At 41.3% G+C, this 15,000-nt stretch overlaps 2 protein-coding genes across 2 annotated transcripts in view; both read left to right on the top strand.

The window, feature by feature from the left end:
- The window catches only part of syngr1b (synaptogyrin 1b), a 4,466-nt gene extending 512 nt beyond the window's left edge, over nt 1–3,954 (top strand). Inside the window, exons 2-4 of the mRNA XM_056459280.1 lie at nt 1,439–1,676; nt 2,072–2,217; nt 2,712–3,954. Coding sequence (XP_056315255.1) covers nt 1,439–1,676; nt 2,072–2,217; nt 2,712–2,846 — 519 coding nt within the window. The 3' untranslated portion in view covers nt 2,847–3,954. The remainder of the gene's footprint in view (nt 1–1,438; nt 1,677–2,071; nt 2,218–2,711) is intronic.
- Nucleotides 3,955–4,163: 209 nt separating this feature from the next.
- On the top strand, nt 4,164–13,138 carry tab1 (TGF-beta activated kinase 1/MAP3K7 binding protein 1). Its single transcript, XM_056459268.1, has 11 exons — nt 4,164–4,211; nt 5,833–5,963; nt 6,053–6,203; nt 6,344–6,430; nt 6,836–6,965; nt 7,901–8,017; nt 8,189–8,300; nt 8,542–8,686; nt 9,969–10,182; nt 10,450–10,603; nt 12,618–13,138. Exons 1-11 carry the CDS (start codon nt 4,179–4,181, stop codon nt 12,841–12,843), a joined length of 1,500 nt encoding a protein of 499 aa, XP_056315243.1. The 5' UTR covers nt 4,164–4,178; the 3' UTR covers nt 12,844–13,138.
- The last annotated feature ends 1,862 nt before the right edge of the window (nt 13,139–15,000 follow it).

The following is a 15,000-nucleotide window of genomic DNA, read 5'->3' as shown; positions in this document are numbered from 1 at the left end:
ACATCATCATGAACCTTTAACTTTATGCACTAAAAAAGAAGCTATATTTTGGTATCAATTGGTATCACACACACACACAAGTACATTTACATATATTACAAAACAATTATTTTATTTCCGTCATTTTTTTTAAGCGACTAAAGTTAGTTTCGTTGACTTGAAGTGTTTCATTTATTATTTCAGTCCTTTATTTCCATTTTGTTACCGCCACAGAAATATTTTAACCAATAGTCTTAGTCTTTAGTTGTAAGTCTAAGTCTTAAGCCTTTGTTTTTAAACCTTTAGTCTTAAGGCTCGTACACACCGGGACGCTTTTCGTTTGCGTTTATCGTCAGTGTTTTACGAGACGTTTTTCCAGGATTCAAACCCAAGCGTTTTTCCTCTGGCGTCGAGCTGAAGAGTATGCAAAATCACTCCTTGACGTTAGATGGCGCTACACAACTTTACGCTTCGGCCATCCGCTTGTAACACAGAAGAAGAAGAGAGAAAGTTAACATTCTTGTTGTTAAAGTTACCGGCGATTCAAACATGCATGGATGGTTCAGGCAGCAGCTCCAGCTGTAGCGATAAAGAACTGATTATTGTTCAGCAGTGCAGTAAGCAGCTCTATGTTCATATCGCCTCTGGGCATCTTCTCCAATGTGCGCTCGCATTGACAGTTTTGCGCTTGAGTGCCTCCAAGTGCGGTTTACTGTAACTTCAGCAGCTCCGTACACATGAACAAAAGTGGCAATCTGATTGGTGGAGAAGGTTTTGATGCAGCATGTCAAAACAAAAAAATGAACATGAGGCGTTTCCTTAAAAACGACGCTTTTACGCCTGCCGTTTGGTTTGTTTTATGTTGTAAGTCTTAGTCTTTAGTTTTAAGTCTTAGTTTTAAGTCTTAAGTCTTAGTCTTTAGTTTTAAGTCTTAGTTTTGAGTCAGCCTTTAGTTTTAAGTCTTAGTCTCAGTCTTTAGTTTTAAGTCTTAGTTTTGAGTCTTAGTCTTTAGTTTTAAGTCTTATCTTTGAGTCTTAGCCTTTAGTTTTAAGTCTTAGTCTCAGTCTTTAGTTTTAAGTCTTAGTCTTAGTCTTTAGTTTTAAGTCTCGAGTTTTAGTCTTTAGTTTTAAGTCTTAGTCTAAGTCTTAAGTCTTGAGTTTTAGTCTTTAGTTTTAAGTCTTAGTTTTAAGTTTTAGTCTTTAGTTTTAAGTCTTAGTTTTAAGTTTTAGTCTTTAGTTTTAAGTCTTAGTCTTTAGTTTTAAGTCTTGAGTTTTAGTCTTTAGTTTTAAGTCTTAGTTTTAAGTTTTAGTCTTTAGTTTTAAGTCTTTAGTCTTAAGTCTTAGTCTCAGTCTTTAGTTTTAAGTCTTAGTTTTAGGTGTTAAGTTTACATTTACTAAAATAACCTTGGTCAGAACAGAAGTACACAAAGTGACTAATGATGATTTGTGTTTGTCCTTAGCTGTTTTCTCTGGTGATTTTGGGATGTATCGCTAATGAAGGCTTCATCAACAGGCCTGACGAGGTCCAGAAGTTCTGCATCTTCAACCGCAACCAGAACGCCTGTAATTATGCGCTGGGCATGAGCTCGCTGGCCTTCATCTGCTGCCTGCTGTTTCTGGCCATAGATGTGTATTTCCCACAGATCAGCAGCATCAAACACCGCAAGAAAGTCGTGCTGGCTGATGTGGGGACGTCAGGTACAGAAAACACTGACACTGGTTACACAGAGAGCGTTTTCCCTCTCCAACATGCTACGTTTATATTGGTTTTCAATGTAAACGCGCTTGACATGGATGTATTTGACCGTTATGTTCACGTCTTTTAAAGTGCCGCACACGTCAGAGCTGGGTTTTTTTAGATTTCAAGTATATGTTTGTGTATATATATATATATATATATAATGTGTGTGTGTGTGTGTGTGTGTGTGTGTGTGTGTGTGTGTGTGTGTGTGTGGACACAAACAGGCCTGCAGTTTACCATGGAGCATACCTTAGTCTGAAGTATATGTGTTTATGTGTGTGTGTGTTTTCTGAAATATATATGTGTGTGTGTTTTCTGAAATATATATATGTGTGTGTGTGTTTTCCCACAGCGTTCTGGTCATTCATATGGTTCGTGGGCTTCTGTTTTTTGGCCAATCAGTGGCAGGTGTCGAAGGCAGAGGACAACCCACTGCGTTCGGGTGAAGACGCCGCTCGCACCACCATCGCCTTCTGCTTCTTCTCCATCTTTAGCTGGGTATATATAATATATACAGTCAAGCCTGAAATTATTCATACATGGCAAATTCTGACTTAAAGGAGGCCTAGTCTGCCCATTTATAAGATGTAAAATGCATCTCTGCTGTCTCTCGAGTGTGTGTGTTTGAGTTTGAGCTGAGAATAACACACAGATAATGTTCTCCAGCTCTCTGAAACTGACCCTTTCAGGCTTTGATCCTAACTGTAGTGTTTTGGTGACTGTCACTTTAAATGCAAATGAGATTGTGCTCTTTTCAGAAGAGGGCGGAGCTTTGGTTTGTATTTATATAATGTTAGTGTACTCACTATGCATAAATATTGTGTGTGTGTATAGATATATATATATATATATATAAACCTAAATACCTAAATATTTACATATCATTTGTATTAGACATAAATATTTAATTTCTTAATATAAATAGTCATTTTCTGAAATATGTATGTCTATATTTATAATGTTATTTTACCATATGTGATGTGTGTTTTCAGGCCGTCCTGACACATGTCTCTCTGCTGAGGCTGAGGAGTGTGTGTTTCCAGGAGGAGTACGAGGAACTCTGCACGCAGCAGCATACACGCACACAAACACAAACACACTCACACGTTCTCTCGCATTGTGTGTGAGCATGCAGAAGCTCATTAAACACACATTAATCAGATCTGAGAAGCTGAACTAACATTTACCAGCATTATTAATCTGCGGCAGATGTGTGTGTGTGTGTAAGTGTGTGTGTGTGTGTGTGTGTGTTTATGCCACAGAACATTCAGCTCAATTTCTTAGCATATTTTAGCATATTTCCAAATCAAACTGAATGTTGAAGGAAAGAGAGATGTCGTCATGTGTCGCTTCTGTTATAATGAAAGGCAAAGGATTGAAGCCTGTAACATTAATTATGTTTTAATGATCAGTCTAATTATATAAGATTAAATGTAGTCCAGATCGTTTATAATGATAATAGAGCAAAAATGTAATTAAATCACGTTCAGAGGGATTTTGTTTCCAGCTCATGAATAATAAAACAATAAAAGCCAATGAAAAAAGAGCTTTAAAGTGCTCAAGTACTTAAAGGAGACCTTTGTGCTTCATGTTTCTGTCAGTCTATGTCGCTCCTGTCACTGTTCATCTAAAACTCCACATCTATAATCCTCTTAGTCTATGCTGACATTATCTTCAGCAGCTCAAACACTCTAATGGCTAATGGACAGGCGGCTGCTTCTCACTCAGGGCTGCTGTTTATGCTAATGAGATGGAGAGATGTGCACTAGTGGGCGGGGCTTTCCCCCTCGGATGACACGTACAAAGGGAGAATGTCAATCAAAGTGTTTCATTCATCAAACACAATTAATACATGTTGACCATCAGAGATTGGAGATATTCACACACTGCTGACACACAACTGGGTTTAAACCCCTTATTAATGTAATGTTTGCATAATAGGTGCTCTTTAAAGGTACAGATTATATTTCTATATATTTATATTTCAATATTGTATTGCTGTACCAGAGCTATTCAAGCCATTCGGCGAAAGTATATCGCAATATATTGCAGGAAAACAAAAAGTCAAAATATCGTATTTTTATACTGGAGACCGTTCATATTTTTATACAGTTCACGATTCATACACATCACTGCTGTTTTTACTCTACTGATTGACAGAATTGGGTCAAAAACTGATTATATATAAGTGTGTCAATATGCTGTATGTAAATGTACAAATAAAGGTTTTATGTTGACGGCATATGTCTTTTAAATCAAAGTGAATTGTTATGCAACAGTATTTTATTTGTCTAAATCTGTTTATTATACGTTAACGTTGATTAAAAGTGAGAACAGACGCAGAAGACTGACGTCCGTGAAGACTAGCACTGATCTCCAACTCATGTGCCTGTCCAAAGCGGGCTCGCGCATGCGTGCAGATGAGCTATAGTTCTGAATGACACTCTCTTCCGCTCAACATGGCGGCGCAGCGCAGGAGTCTGATGCAAAGCGTAAGAAAGTCATTTTTTCCTGAGTATCTACTTGCATTATTTACTTGTATAGTTTATGAGTGGCTGTATATTTTAACCCACACCTTTAATGAGTAAGTGGATGTCCGGTTTGAGAGAGATTTTTCTGTGTTAAGCTGCCCGAGCCCGTATTTACTGTGTTTACCACAGTGTTTACAGCATTAATGCAGCATCGCTACAGTGCTCAGGCGAGTTTACTGTGAGAACTAATGCTCTGACATAATACAGGAGTATACATTAACTAACAACAACTGAGCACTGTTATTAACTAGTCTTATGTGACTGGATATCTGCTGCAATAATGACTGTTTCCTCGTCATTTGTAGAAAATCTTCTCTAAAAGTTGAGTTTGAAAGTGATTGGACCTGTCACATCTTTAACAAACATTATATTAATAGAGAATAACAATGACTAAAATACAAATGTCCGACTCTTAGCTTGTTTTGCTTTGAATTGGACTGATTTTGTCTTATTTTAATGAATAAATAAATAATAATAATAAATAAATCACAACAATATTTTCATATTTCTCTGTTTCATATTCAAGTTTAATCGTAAAGTTGTGCGATTACAGATTTTATTCAATTTAATTTGAATTATTTTAGTATTTCAAGTTCAACAAAGCCATAGCAAGAGCTGTTTATGTGCTGACTAGATCATCAAGAGATTTGTGTTGTGTGTGTGTCTGTGAGTTGTTTATTAGTGTATGTTTGTGTTTTTGTATGTGTGTGTTTGTTTACATGTGCATATGTGTGTATGTGTGAGTGTTTATATTTGTTTTTGTGTGCATATTTGTGTTTGTGTTTTATGTGCATGTTTGTTTGTGTGCAAATGTGTGTGTTTGTTTATGTTTGTCTGTGTTTATGTGTGCATATGTGAGTGTTCATTCCTGTGTGTGTGCATGCATGTGTGTGCTTATGTGTATGTGTGTGTGTGTGTGTGTGTGTTTATATTTGTGTTTTTATTTGTGTGTTTGCTTATTTTTTGTGTCTGTGTGTTTGTTTGTTTGTTTGTGTGTTTATGTGCATGTTTGTGCGTGTGTGTGTGTGTTTGTCTGTGTTTATGTGTGCATATGTGTGTGTGCATATGCGGCTGTTTGTGTGCTTGTTGGTGTATGTGTTTTATGTGTGTGTTTATGGTTGTGTGTGTGTGTGTATTTATGTGTGCATATATGTGTGGGAGTTTTTGTGTGTGCATGCCTGTCTGTATGTGTGTGTTTATTTGTGTGTTTGTTTATGTGTGTTTTTTTTGTGTGCAAATGTATGCGTGTATGTGTGTGTGTTTATGTTTCCATGTGTGAGTGTGCATGCACGTGTGCTTGAATAAGTTTGTGTGCGCATGTGTGTGTGTTTGTGTGTGTGTGTGTTATGTTTTCTTGTGAGTTTGTGTGTGTGTGTGTGTGTGGGGGGTGTGGTGTGTGTGGGTTTAGGTGTGTGTGTGTGTGTGTGTGTGTGTGTTTATGTTTATGTTTTCTTGTGAGTGTGTGTATGCGTGTGTGTTTATGTGTTTTTGTTTGTGTGTCTGTCTGTATGTGTGTTTGTTTATTTTTGTGTGTGTTTGTTTATGTTTTCATATATGTGTGTGTGTGTGTGTGTGTGTGTAGAATCAGAGCTGGACGGATGATCTTCCTCTCTGTCAGCTGTGTGGTGTGGGTTCGTCTCCTAACTGTGTGTACGGCCCTGACGGCAAAGGGACCCAGAGTCACCCGAACGAAGACGGACACTTCCGCTTTAGGTAGAGGCACACACACACACACACACACACACACACCTTTGCTGACCCCGCCTCCTCCAGTGCTGATGTCACTTCCTGTTGGCCCCCAGCACAGAGTCCTGCTTCCTGTACGGTGTGTTTAACGGGTTCGAGGGCAGCCGTGTGGCCAGTTTCGTGTGTCAGTGTTTGACGGCGGAGCTGCTGCTGGGTCAGCTGAGCAGCGGGGACACGGACGCAGACGTGCGCAGGATACTCACACAGGTGAAGGAGAACACACACAGCCCACATTCTGTTACTTAGATCTTCTGCAGCACGGACAAATGATGTGAGCAGAGCAACGATAATAGTGTGTGTGTGTGTGTGTGTGTGTGTGTGTGTGTGTGTGTGTGTGTGTTTGTCAGGCCTTTGATGTTGTGGAGAAGAGTTACTTCGAGACCATTGATGATGCTCTGGCGGAGAAGGCCAATCTGCAGACACAAATGCCTGAGGTCAACACACACACTTCAACAGACATACTGAGACACACACACACAATTACAAATAAACACTCACAAACACAGTTAAAAACACACACAACTACAAATAAACACACACAATCACACACACATTTACAAACACACAAACAAACCCATTTACAACCACACACACTCACTCACAAACACACACATTTACACACACACACACACACACACACACACACACACAGTTACAACCACACACACTCACTCACAAACACAAACATTTACAAACAAACACACACACACACACACAAACACAGTTACAAACACACACTCACACACACACACACACACAATAAAACAGTCTCTGCTGCCACCTCTGCTGAAGAGTGTGTCTCTGTATGTTTCTCTCTCTCTCTCTCTCTGTGTGTGTAGGGTGCTTATCTGTCTGCGCAGACCCAGAAGATAGCAGAGCGTCTGAAGACTTTAGAGCAGGAGGTTTCAGGAGGAGCAACAGCGATAGTGGCCCTCATCCTCGATAACAAACTCTACATCGCTAACGTAGGTATGTACACACACACACACACACACACACACACACACACACACACATTTTAATACATATCATACATATACACACACACTTAGACACACAAACAAACACACACACAGTTCTACACACCCTAAGCACACACACACTCTAACATACATATACACACACTCTAAAATACACACACACTTAGACACACAAACACACACACACACAAACGCACACACAAAATACACACAAACACACAGACACACACACTCTAACATACATAAACACACACACACACTTAGACACACAAACACCCTAAACACACACACAAAAACACACAGTTTTACACGCACACACACACACACACACACACACATTCTAACATACATATACACACACACTCTAACATACACACACACTTAGAAACACACACACACACACACACACACACACACAGTTTTACACACACAAAAAATACACAGTTTTACACACACACAAAATATACGCACAAACACACATATACACACACACACACACATTCTAACATACATATACACACACACTCTAACACACACACACTTAGACACACACACACACACATTCTAACATACATATACACACACTGTAACATTTACACACACAAAAATACACAGTTTTACACACACACACACAAACACAAAATACACACAAACACACACACACACACTCTTACACATACACACATTCTATCATTCACACACACAAACACACACACTCTTCATACACACACACACACACTCTAACATACACACACTTGCACACAAATACACACAGTTTTCAACAAAAACACACTGCAGTTCTTCATGGATAGTGTCTGCTAAACACACACAAACAAATACAATCAGTTTCACACACACACACACTCTGCAGTTGTGGATGTGTGTAAGCGTCTGCTGAATGTGTAGTGTTCTCTGTGTTTTCAGGCACTAATCGAGCGCTTCTGTGTAAAACCACCAGTGATGGTCAGAATCAGGTGATCCAGATCAGCCGAGCACACACCACTGATAATGAAGACGAGCTGACCAGACTCGCACAACTGGGTGAACACACACTGCACAACACACACACACACACACAGATTCAACACCATTCATGCATTCATTGGTCAGCAGTAACAGCCTGGGTAGAAATATGACTATAACGGGTGTGTGTGTGTGTAGTCTCAGTGATGTTTGTGTGTAAATGTGTGTGTGTGTGTGTGTTCTGCGCAGGTCTGGATCCGGTGCGCTTGAGACAGACGGCAGTGATCTCAGGTCAGAGCAGCACTCGCCGCATCGGAGATTATAAAGTCAAGTTCAACTACACAGACATCGACGTGCTCAGGTGTGTGTTCATGTCAGTAATCACACACACACACACACACACACACACTTTAATATGCAAAAATAACTTCTATAAGCCTGGTTTTGTGTGTGTTTTCCCCTTTGTGTGTGTCATCAAAGGGCGAAAGCCCCGCCCACTAGTGCCCATCTCTCCTTCATTTGCATAAACAACAGAGTGAGCAGCACATGGGCGGAGAGGAGGAGGGGTTAATAACAAACATGTGCTCAAATACTGTTCACAGTGCAGCAAAGCATAAGCCAATCATCGCAGAGCCTGAAATCCACGGCGGCCAATCACTGGCGGGCGTGACGGGCTTCTTGTTGCTGATGTCAGAGGGCCTGATCAAAGCCCTGGAGGCGGCACACGGACCGGAGCAGCTCAACCAGGTAGATCAATAACCAATCAGTCAGCTCAAGATGCTGCACAAACACAGAGGATGTGTCTCAATCAACATCGTTGTTCACTAGTCAGTGCACTGATTAGGGCATCAGCCATTTTAAGTGCTATCAGCGGATCAATACACAATACATGCGCCCTTAACAGACATTCAGAAGTGTAAAATATGAGTCACCTGACCCAAATCATCAAACGTAACGACCAACTAGAGCCATTTTGTAAAAAGAATACGTTATTTGTTTATTATTAACATGAACAAACAAAGCTAGATAGGTTAGCAAACATTTATATTTCCCTTAGTGGGTGTGGTCTCTGTTTCTATTCCAATTGGGCGTGACCTAAAATATCTCTGTATCTATTAATTCCCCAAGTGGGTGTGGCTTAAATTATCTCTGTCTTTGTTAATCCCAGGAATGGGTGTGGCCTAAAGGCTCTGTTTCTATTTCTTCCCAGATGGGTGTAGCCTGAATGTGTTCTGTATCTATTGATTCTCTGAGTGGGTGTGGCCTAAATGCACAGTTTCTATTTCTTTCTCAAGTGGGTGTGACCTAAATGCTTTTTGTCATTATTGATTCCCTGATTGGGCGCGGCCTAAATGTTGTATGTTACTAATTATTCCAGAGTGGGTGTGGCCTAAATGCTTTTTGTCTTTATTGATTCCCTGACTGGACATGGCCTTAATGCTCTCTGTCACTAATGATGTTTAAGTGGGCGTGGCCTAAATGATCTCTGTTGCTAATGATTCCCAAGTGGGCGTGGCCTAAATTTTCTCTGTCGCTATAATGATTTCTGAGTGGGTGTGGCCTAAATGCTTACTGTCTCTATTTGTTCTCTGAGTGGGCATGTCCTAAATGCTCTTTGTCGCTAATGAGTTTCAAGTGGGCTTGGCCTAAATGCTCTCCGTCACTAATGATTTCTGAGTGGGCGTGGCCTAAATGCTCTCTGTCGCTAATGATTTCTGAGTGGGTGTGGCCTAAATGCTTACTGTCTCTATTTGTTCTCGGAGTGGGCATGTCCTAAATGCTCTCTGTCGCTAATGAGTTTCGAGTGGGCTTGGCCTAAATGCTCTCCGTCACTAATGATTTCTGAGTGGGTGTGGCCAAAATGCTTTCTGTCTCTATTGATTCGCTGAGTGGGCGTGTCCTAAATGCACAGTTTCTATTGATTCACTAGTTGGTGTGGCCTAAATGTGCTCTGTCTGTATTGATTCCTGAGTAGGTGTGTGAATTCCTCTTGTGGGAGTGGCCTAACTGCGCTGTTTCTCTATAATAGGAGGTGGTGGCGATGGTGGCGGCGGAGCTGGCGCAGCAGGGCAGTCTGGAGGCGGCGGCGCAGGCGGTGGTGGAGCGGGTGAAGCGTCTGCATCATGATGTGTTCGTGAGCGGCAGACAGAGGGCGCAACACTGCGCTCACCATGAAGACATGACCCTGCTGATCAGAGTCATCAACTACACCCTCGCTGACGGATCGCTCACACCCACACAAGGTACACACACACACCATCCTAATTTTCAGATGATTTCTATTCAGTACATGCAGCAAAATGATATAAAACGACAAAGAAAAACTGATGCCTTTTGTCTTTGCCATATTTCACTAGCAATATATAATATATTATATATATATAAGTGCAATGTAAAGGCTTAATTAGGTTTACTAGGCACGTAAGGTTACTTAGGCAAGTCATTGGACAACAATGGTTTGACCTGTGTATATATATATATTCAATAATGTGTGTGTGTGTGTGTTTCAGGAGGCCGGATCTACCCAGTGTCTGTGCCATACTCAAACCATCAGAGCACCAGTAAAACCAGCGTGACTCTGTCTCTGGTGATGCCGGCTCAGGGAACGCTGACCAATGGCTCCAGCACCTCCTCCACACTGGAGGGAGACACGCCCACTGCTGGGTAACACACACACACTCACACAAACACACACACTGCCAAGTAATCAGGTAACACACTATGGAGTCAATCTAGGGCCATATATAGTTGCAAAGTAAAAGAAAGTTTTGCAAACAAAAAATAAAGTATTGAGCAAAAAATAAATGAACAAAGGCAAATCTTCAAAAATCTCTAAGCGAAAATGAAGTTTTGAGAAATAAAAATAATAATAATAATAAAAAAAAAAATTCTAATAAAAATCAGTGCAAACTCAAATATTTGCAATTTAAAAAAAAACTCTATGTATTTGCAAAACATGCAAATCTCCAGGTGATGACGACGCTTAGGGCGTACTCACACTATGTACAGTTGCCTTGAAGCGGGCCGAAGCACGCTTATCCCCCCTCTCGTCTCCCCCGATGGCCCTCACTCACATGGCATTCGGGCCTGAGCACGCTTACATCATCGATGATGCGCTGTTCAGAAGCGCTCTCGCTCAGCACACTGGACATTTCTTTATATCGTTATATTGTTTTAGTGGTTTGAGATGCGGTGACACGCAGTCAAATATTTCACTGAACAGATCCGCCACTTTTGACGCTCATAAACAACCACAAAGTCCTGGTGCTGCAGGAGTTAGGAGGTTTGCTGAAGGCGCAGCTGTGGTGCAGTGAGGGGTTTGCGTCTTTACTGATCTACGACAGTTTGCGTTCATTAATCAGTAAGAATGATTAAAAAAACATATGAAACATGTAAAGTCACGTCTCGTCTTCAGTTTCAGGCGCGCTTTGCACTCACACTAAAGCATACCAAGTGAACCGCGCTCTGACACACCTCATCCAACCGGAACAGGGCTGGCCAAGTGAACCGTGCCTGAGCCCGATTCAGAGCACTTACACTTCTCGAACCATCCAGGAAACGGGTCTGGGCATGGTTCGGATTGCATAGTGTGAGTACGCCCTTAAATGGAGGCAGGTCTGGCCCTTCTGTAAACACTGAAGTTCCATTGACTCCGCCCCCTTGTCAAATCAGGGCTACAAAGCAAAACGCGAAGAGAAAACAGCACCGCAAATCAAAATGAGCACTGCAATCAACTGGACGGGTTTTGTAAAGGTAGCGCTATAAAAATGTTGTGCAAATACATATAGTTTTTTTATTGCAAATATTTTATTTTTTTTCGCTGCTTGATTTTTATTTGCAGTTCTTTTTGGTTTGCTAATTTAATTTGTATTTCTCAACTTAATTTTCTTTTTGAGATTTTTGGAGATTTGCTTTTATTTATTTATTTTATTTATTTATTATTTATTTATTTATTCATCTTTTGCTCTAGACTTTATTTTTTGTTTGCAAAACTTTCTTTTATTTTGCAAGTATAAATAACCTTAGATTGACTCCATAACAAACACTCAGGTAAGACACAAACACATGTAACACACTCACACACATGCCCATCTGCCAAATAACACACACACACACACACACACACACACACACACGTTACAGACTCATTCACACATACACATATCCACCCCAGGTAGTACACAAACACACACAGGTATTGAAAGTGTAGTTTTAGTGAAGTACAGCATGCGTTACTGGTGTGTTGTAGAGCTGCATGTGTATGTAACTGTACATAAAGCTGTGGGTCATAAATCAACTCATCGATCTGTCTCTACGGCCCCTTACTTAACTGTAGTCTAATGACTCCTCTGATCCCCCTGACTATAGACACCTTACAGCCTATCAGTGAGCTTCCTGACCACACCCCCACCTCCCTGTCTGACCCCGCCCCTATACCATCCTGTCTCTTTAATCCTACCCTTATATCTGACCCTCCCCGCATCCTCACCCTTATTTCTGACCCCACCCCCAATCTGACCCATCTCTCTGACTCCACCCCCATCATCACTCATATCTCTAACCCCTCCTCCATCCTCACCTGTCTCCCTGACCCCGCCCCCACACGTATCTCTGACTCCGCCCCTGTCCTCACCTGTGTGTCTGACTCCGCCCCTCCCCCTGTCTGTGCTCCGCCCAGCAATCAGAGCCCCTCGACGACGCTGCAGTCGACCAACACACACACGCAGAGCTCCAGCTCCAGCTCGGGGGACGGCAGCCTCTTCCGGCAGAGGAGCAACCAGGCAGCGCAGCCGGACGAGACGGGCCGCGTGCCGCCATACGTGGACTTCACCCAGTTCTTCCGGCTCTGGGGGAAAGACCACAACGACAGCCAGACCCTGAGCGCAGAGCTAGGGCCGCAGTGAGCACACACGCACATCTCTGACTGTGTGAATGAATGGAGCTGGACTGACTCTATAAAAGGGAAGAGACTGTGTTCATCCACGGTGACGTTTGCTTATTACTCTTGAGTTTTTAACCCTTCACGTTCTCTGAGCTTCTGTCCTTCTTTCTGCTTGTGTGACGTCTGCTTCATGTGAGGTCACCGAGAGCAGTTCTGCAGTCGTCTGTCTGTCTGTCTGTCTCTGTGTGTTGTTATGTTATTGGAGTTTTAGTGCCTTCCTATAATGAACATAGCTTGATTAAATATCTGAAACTGGATACACACTTCAGTGTTTCTGTCTTCTGTTGTGGAAAAAAGATTCTGGTCTGCAAAATATTTTCTAAATATAGTCTATAAAGTTTTTAAAAAATAATAAAGTCTGAGATCTCCCAAGTCTTTAGGCAAAGCAGTTTATTGTTACAGCGTCAGTAACAACAGAGAGCGGTCGCTCGAGTGTCTGATGAGGATAGGCTAGCACACACTTCTTTGTCTTAACACTCCACCCAAATATACACATTAGCACACCTCCTTTAGCTTCTCCACTAATGGGATTTCAAATCTCCCCGATGCTCCACACCCATAGCCAGCTGAGTCGTTTCTTTACCACCAATAGAATCACTGTTTTTTTAGTGATCCTACCCATGACCATTTAAGGTCTTTCCTTCCTACTTCAAATGTGTTAGCAAAAACAATGCTCAGCAATATATCGTGTACACTGAGCTGGCAGCTGAAGTAGTTTTAGGGTCATCATATTTTTGGAAGTCATTGCAGCTGAGCGTGGGCGCATGTCTGAGTGTGCAGGTGTGCATGATCATGAAACAGAACGCAAGTGACCTTATGACCTGACTTCCATACATCTACTCCCATTGTGCTGCTTCATTCTGCTTTCCTAATTCTCTTCTCATCCCTGACTGCATATACACAAGATGACTGTTTATTTACCAAAAATTATCAGAAATTCATCAAGACACAATGAGTTCCCCATCACTTCTCAAAAACTATAGTAACTTATAGTAAATACTAGTGTTTCTTGAAATATACTATAGTGAAGTATTTGAGTTACTTTGTTGTGGTGATTCTACAGTTGCCATGGTAACACAACATTTATAGAGAATACTCTGTTGAACTGATTCTATAGTTGCTATGGTGATACAGCGGCAAATCTGTTATAGTGATTCTACGGTTGCCATGGTAGCAACATCTATAAATTACTCTCTATTGTGCTGATTCTATAGTTGCTATGGTAATACAGCAGCAAATCTTTTGTGGTGATTCTTCAGTTGCTATGGTAACATTCATTCATTTTATTTTTGGCTTATTCCCTGTATTAATCCGGGGTCGCCACAGCAGAATGAACCGCCAACTTATCCAGCTGCAAACCATCACTGGAAAACACCCATACATTCTCATTCACACTCATATACTACAGCCAGTTTAGTTGATCAATTCCCCTATACCACATGTGTTTGGACTGTGGGGGAAACCGCAGCACCCGGAGGAAACCCACACCAACACGGGGAGAACATGCAAACTCCACACAGAAACACACACTGACCCAGCCGAGGCTCAAACCAGCGACCATCTTGCTGTGAGGCAAGAGCACTACCCACTGCTCCACCGCATCACCGCCATGGTAACAACATCTATAGAAATTACTCTCTGTTGTGGTGATTCTATAGTTGCTATAGTAATACAGCAGCAAATCTGTGGTGGTGATTCTATAGTTGCTATAGTAATACAGCAGCAAATCTGTGGTGGTGATTCTATAGTTGCTATGGTAATACAGCAGCAAATCTGTTGTGATGATTCTATAGTTGCTATGGTAATACAGTAGCAAATCTTGTGGTTCTACAGTTGCTATGGTAACAACATCTATAGAAATTACTCTGTTATGCTGATATTATATTCGCTATGGTAATACAGCAAAATATGTTGTGGTAATTCTGCAGTTGCTATGGTAACAATATATAAAGACATTACTCTGTTGCGCTGATTCTACAGTTGCTATGGTAACAACATCTATAGAAATTACTCTGTTGTGTTGATTTTAGAGTTGCTATGGTAATACAGCAAAAATCTGTTGTGGTGATTCTATTGTTGCTACGGTAACACAACATCTACAGTATTATAAACAAATGAG

Source organism: Danio aesculapii, chromosome 6 (genome assembly GCF_903798145.1).
Source record: "Danio aesculapii chromosome 6, fDanAes4.1, whole genome shotgun sequence".
Classification (NCBI taxonomy): domain Eukaryota; kingdom Metazoa; phylum Chordata; class Actinopteri; order Cypriniformes; family Danionidae; genus Danio; species Danio aesculapii.
Note: the sequence above shows the minus strand (reverse complement) of the source record. Positions and strands in the feature narration are given on the sequence as shown.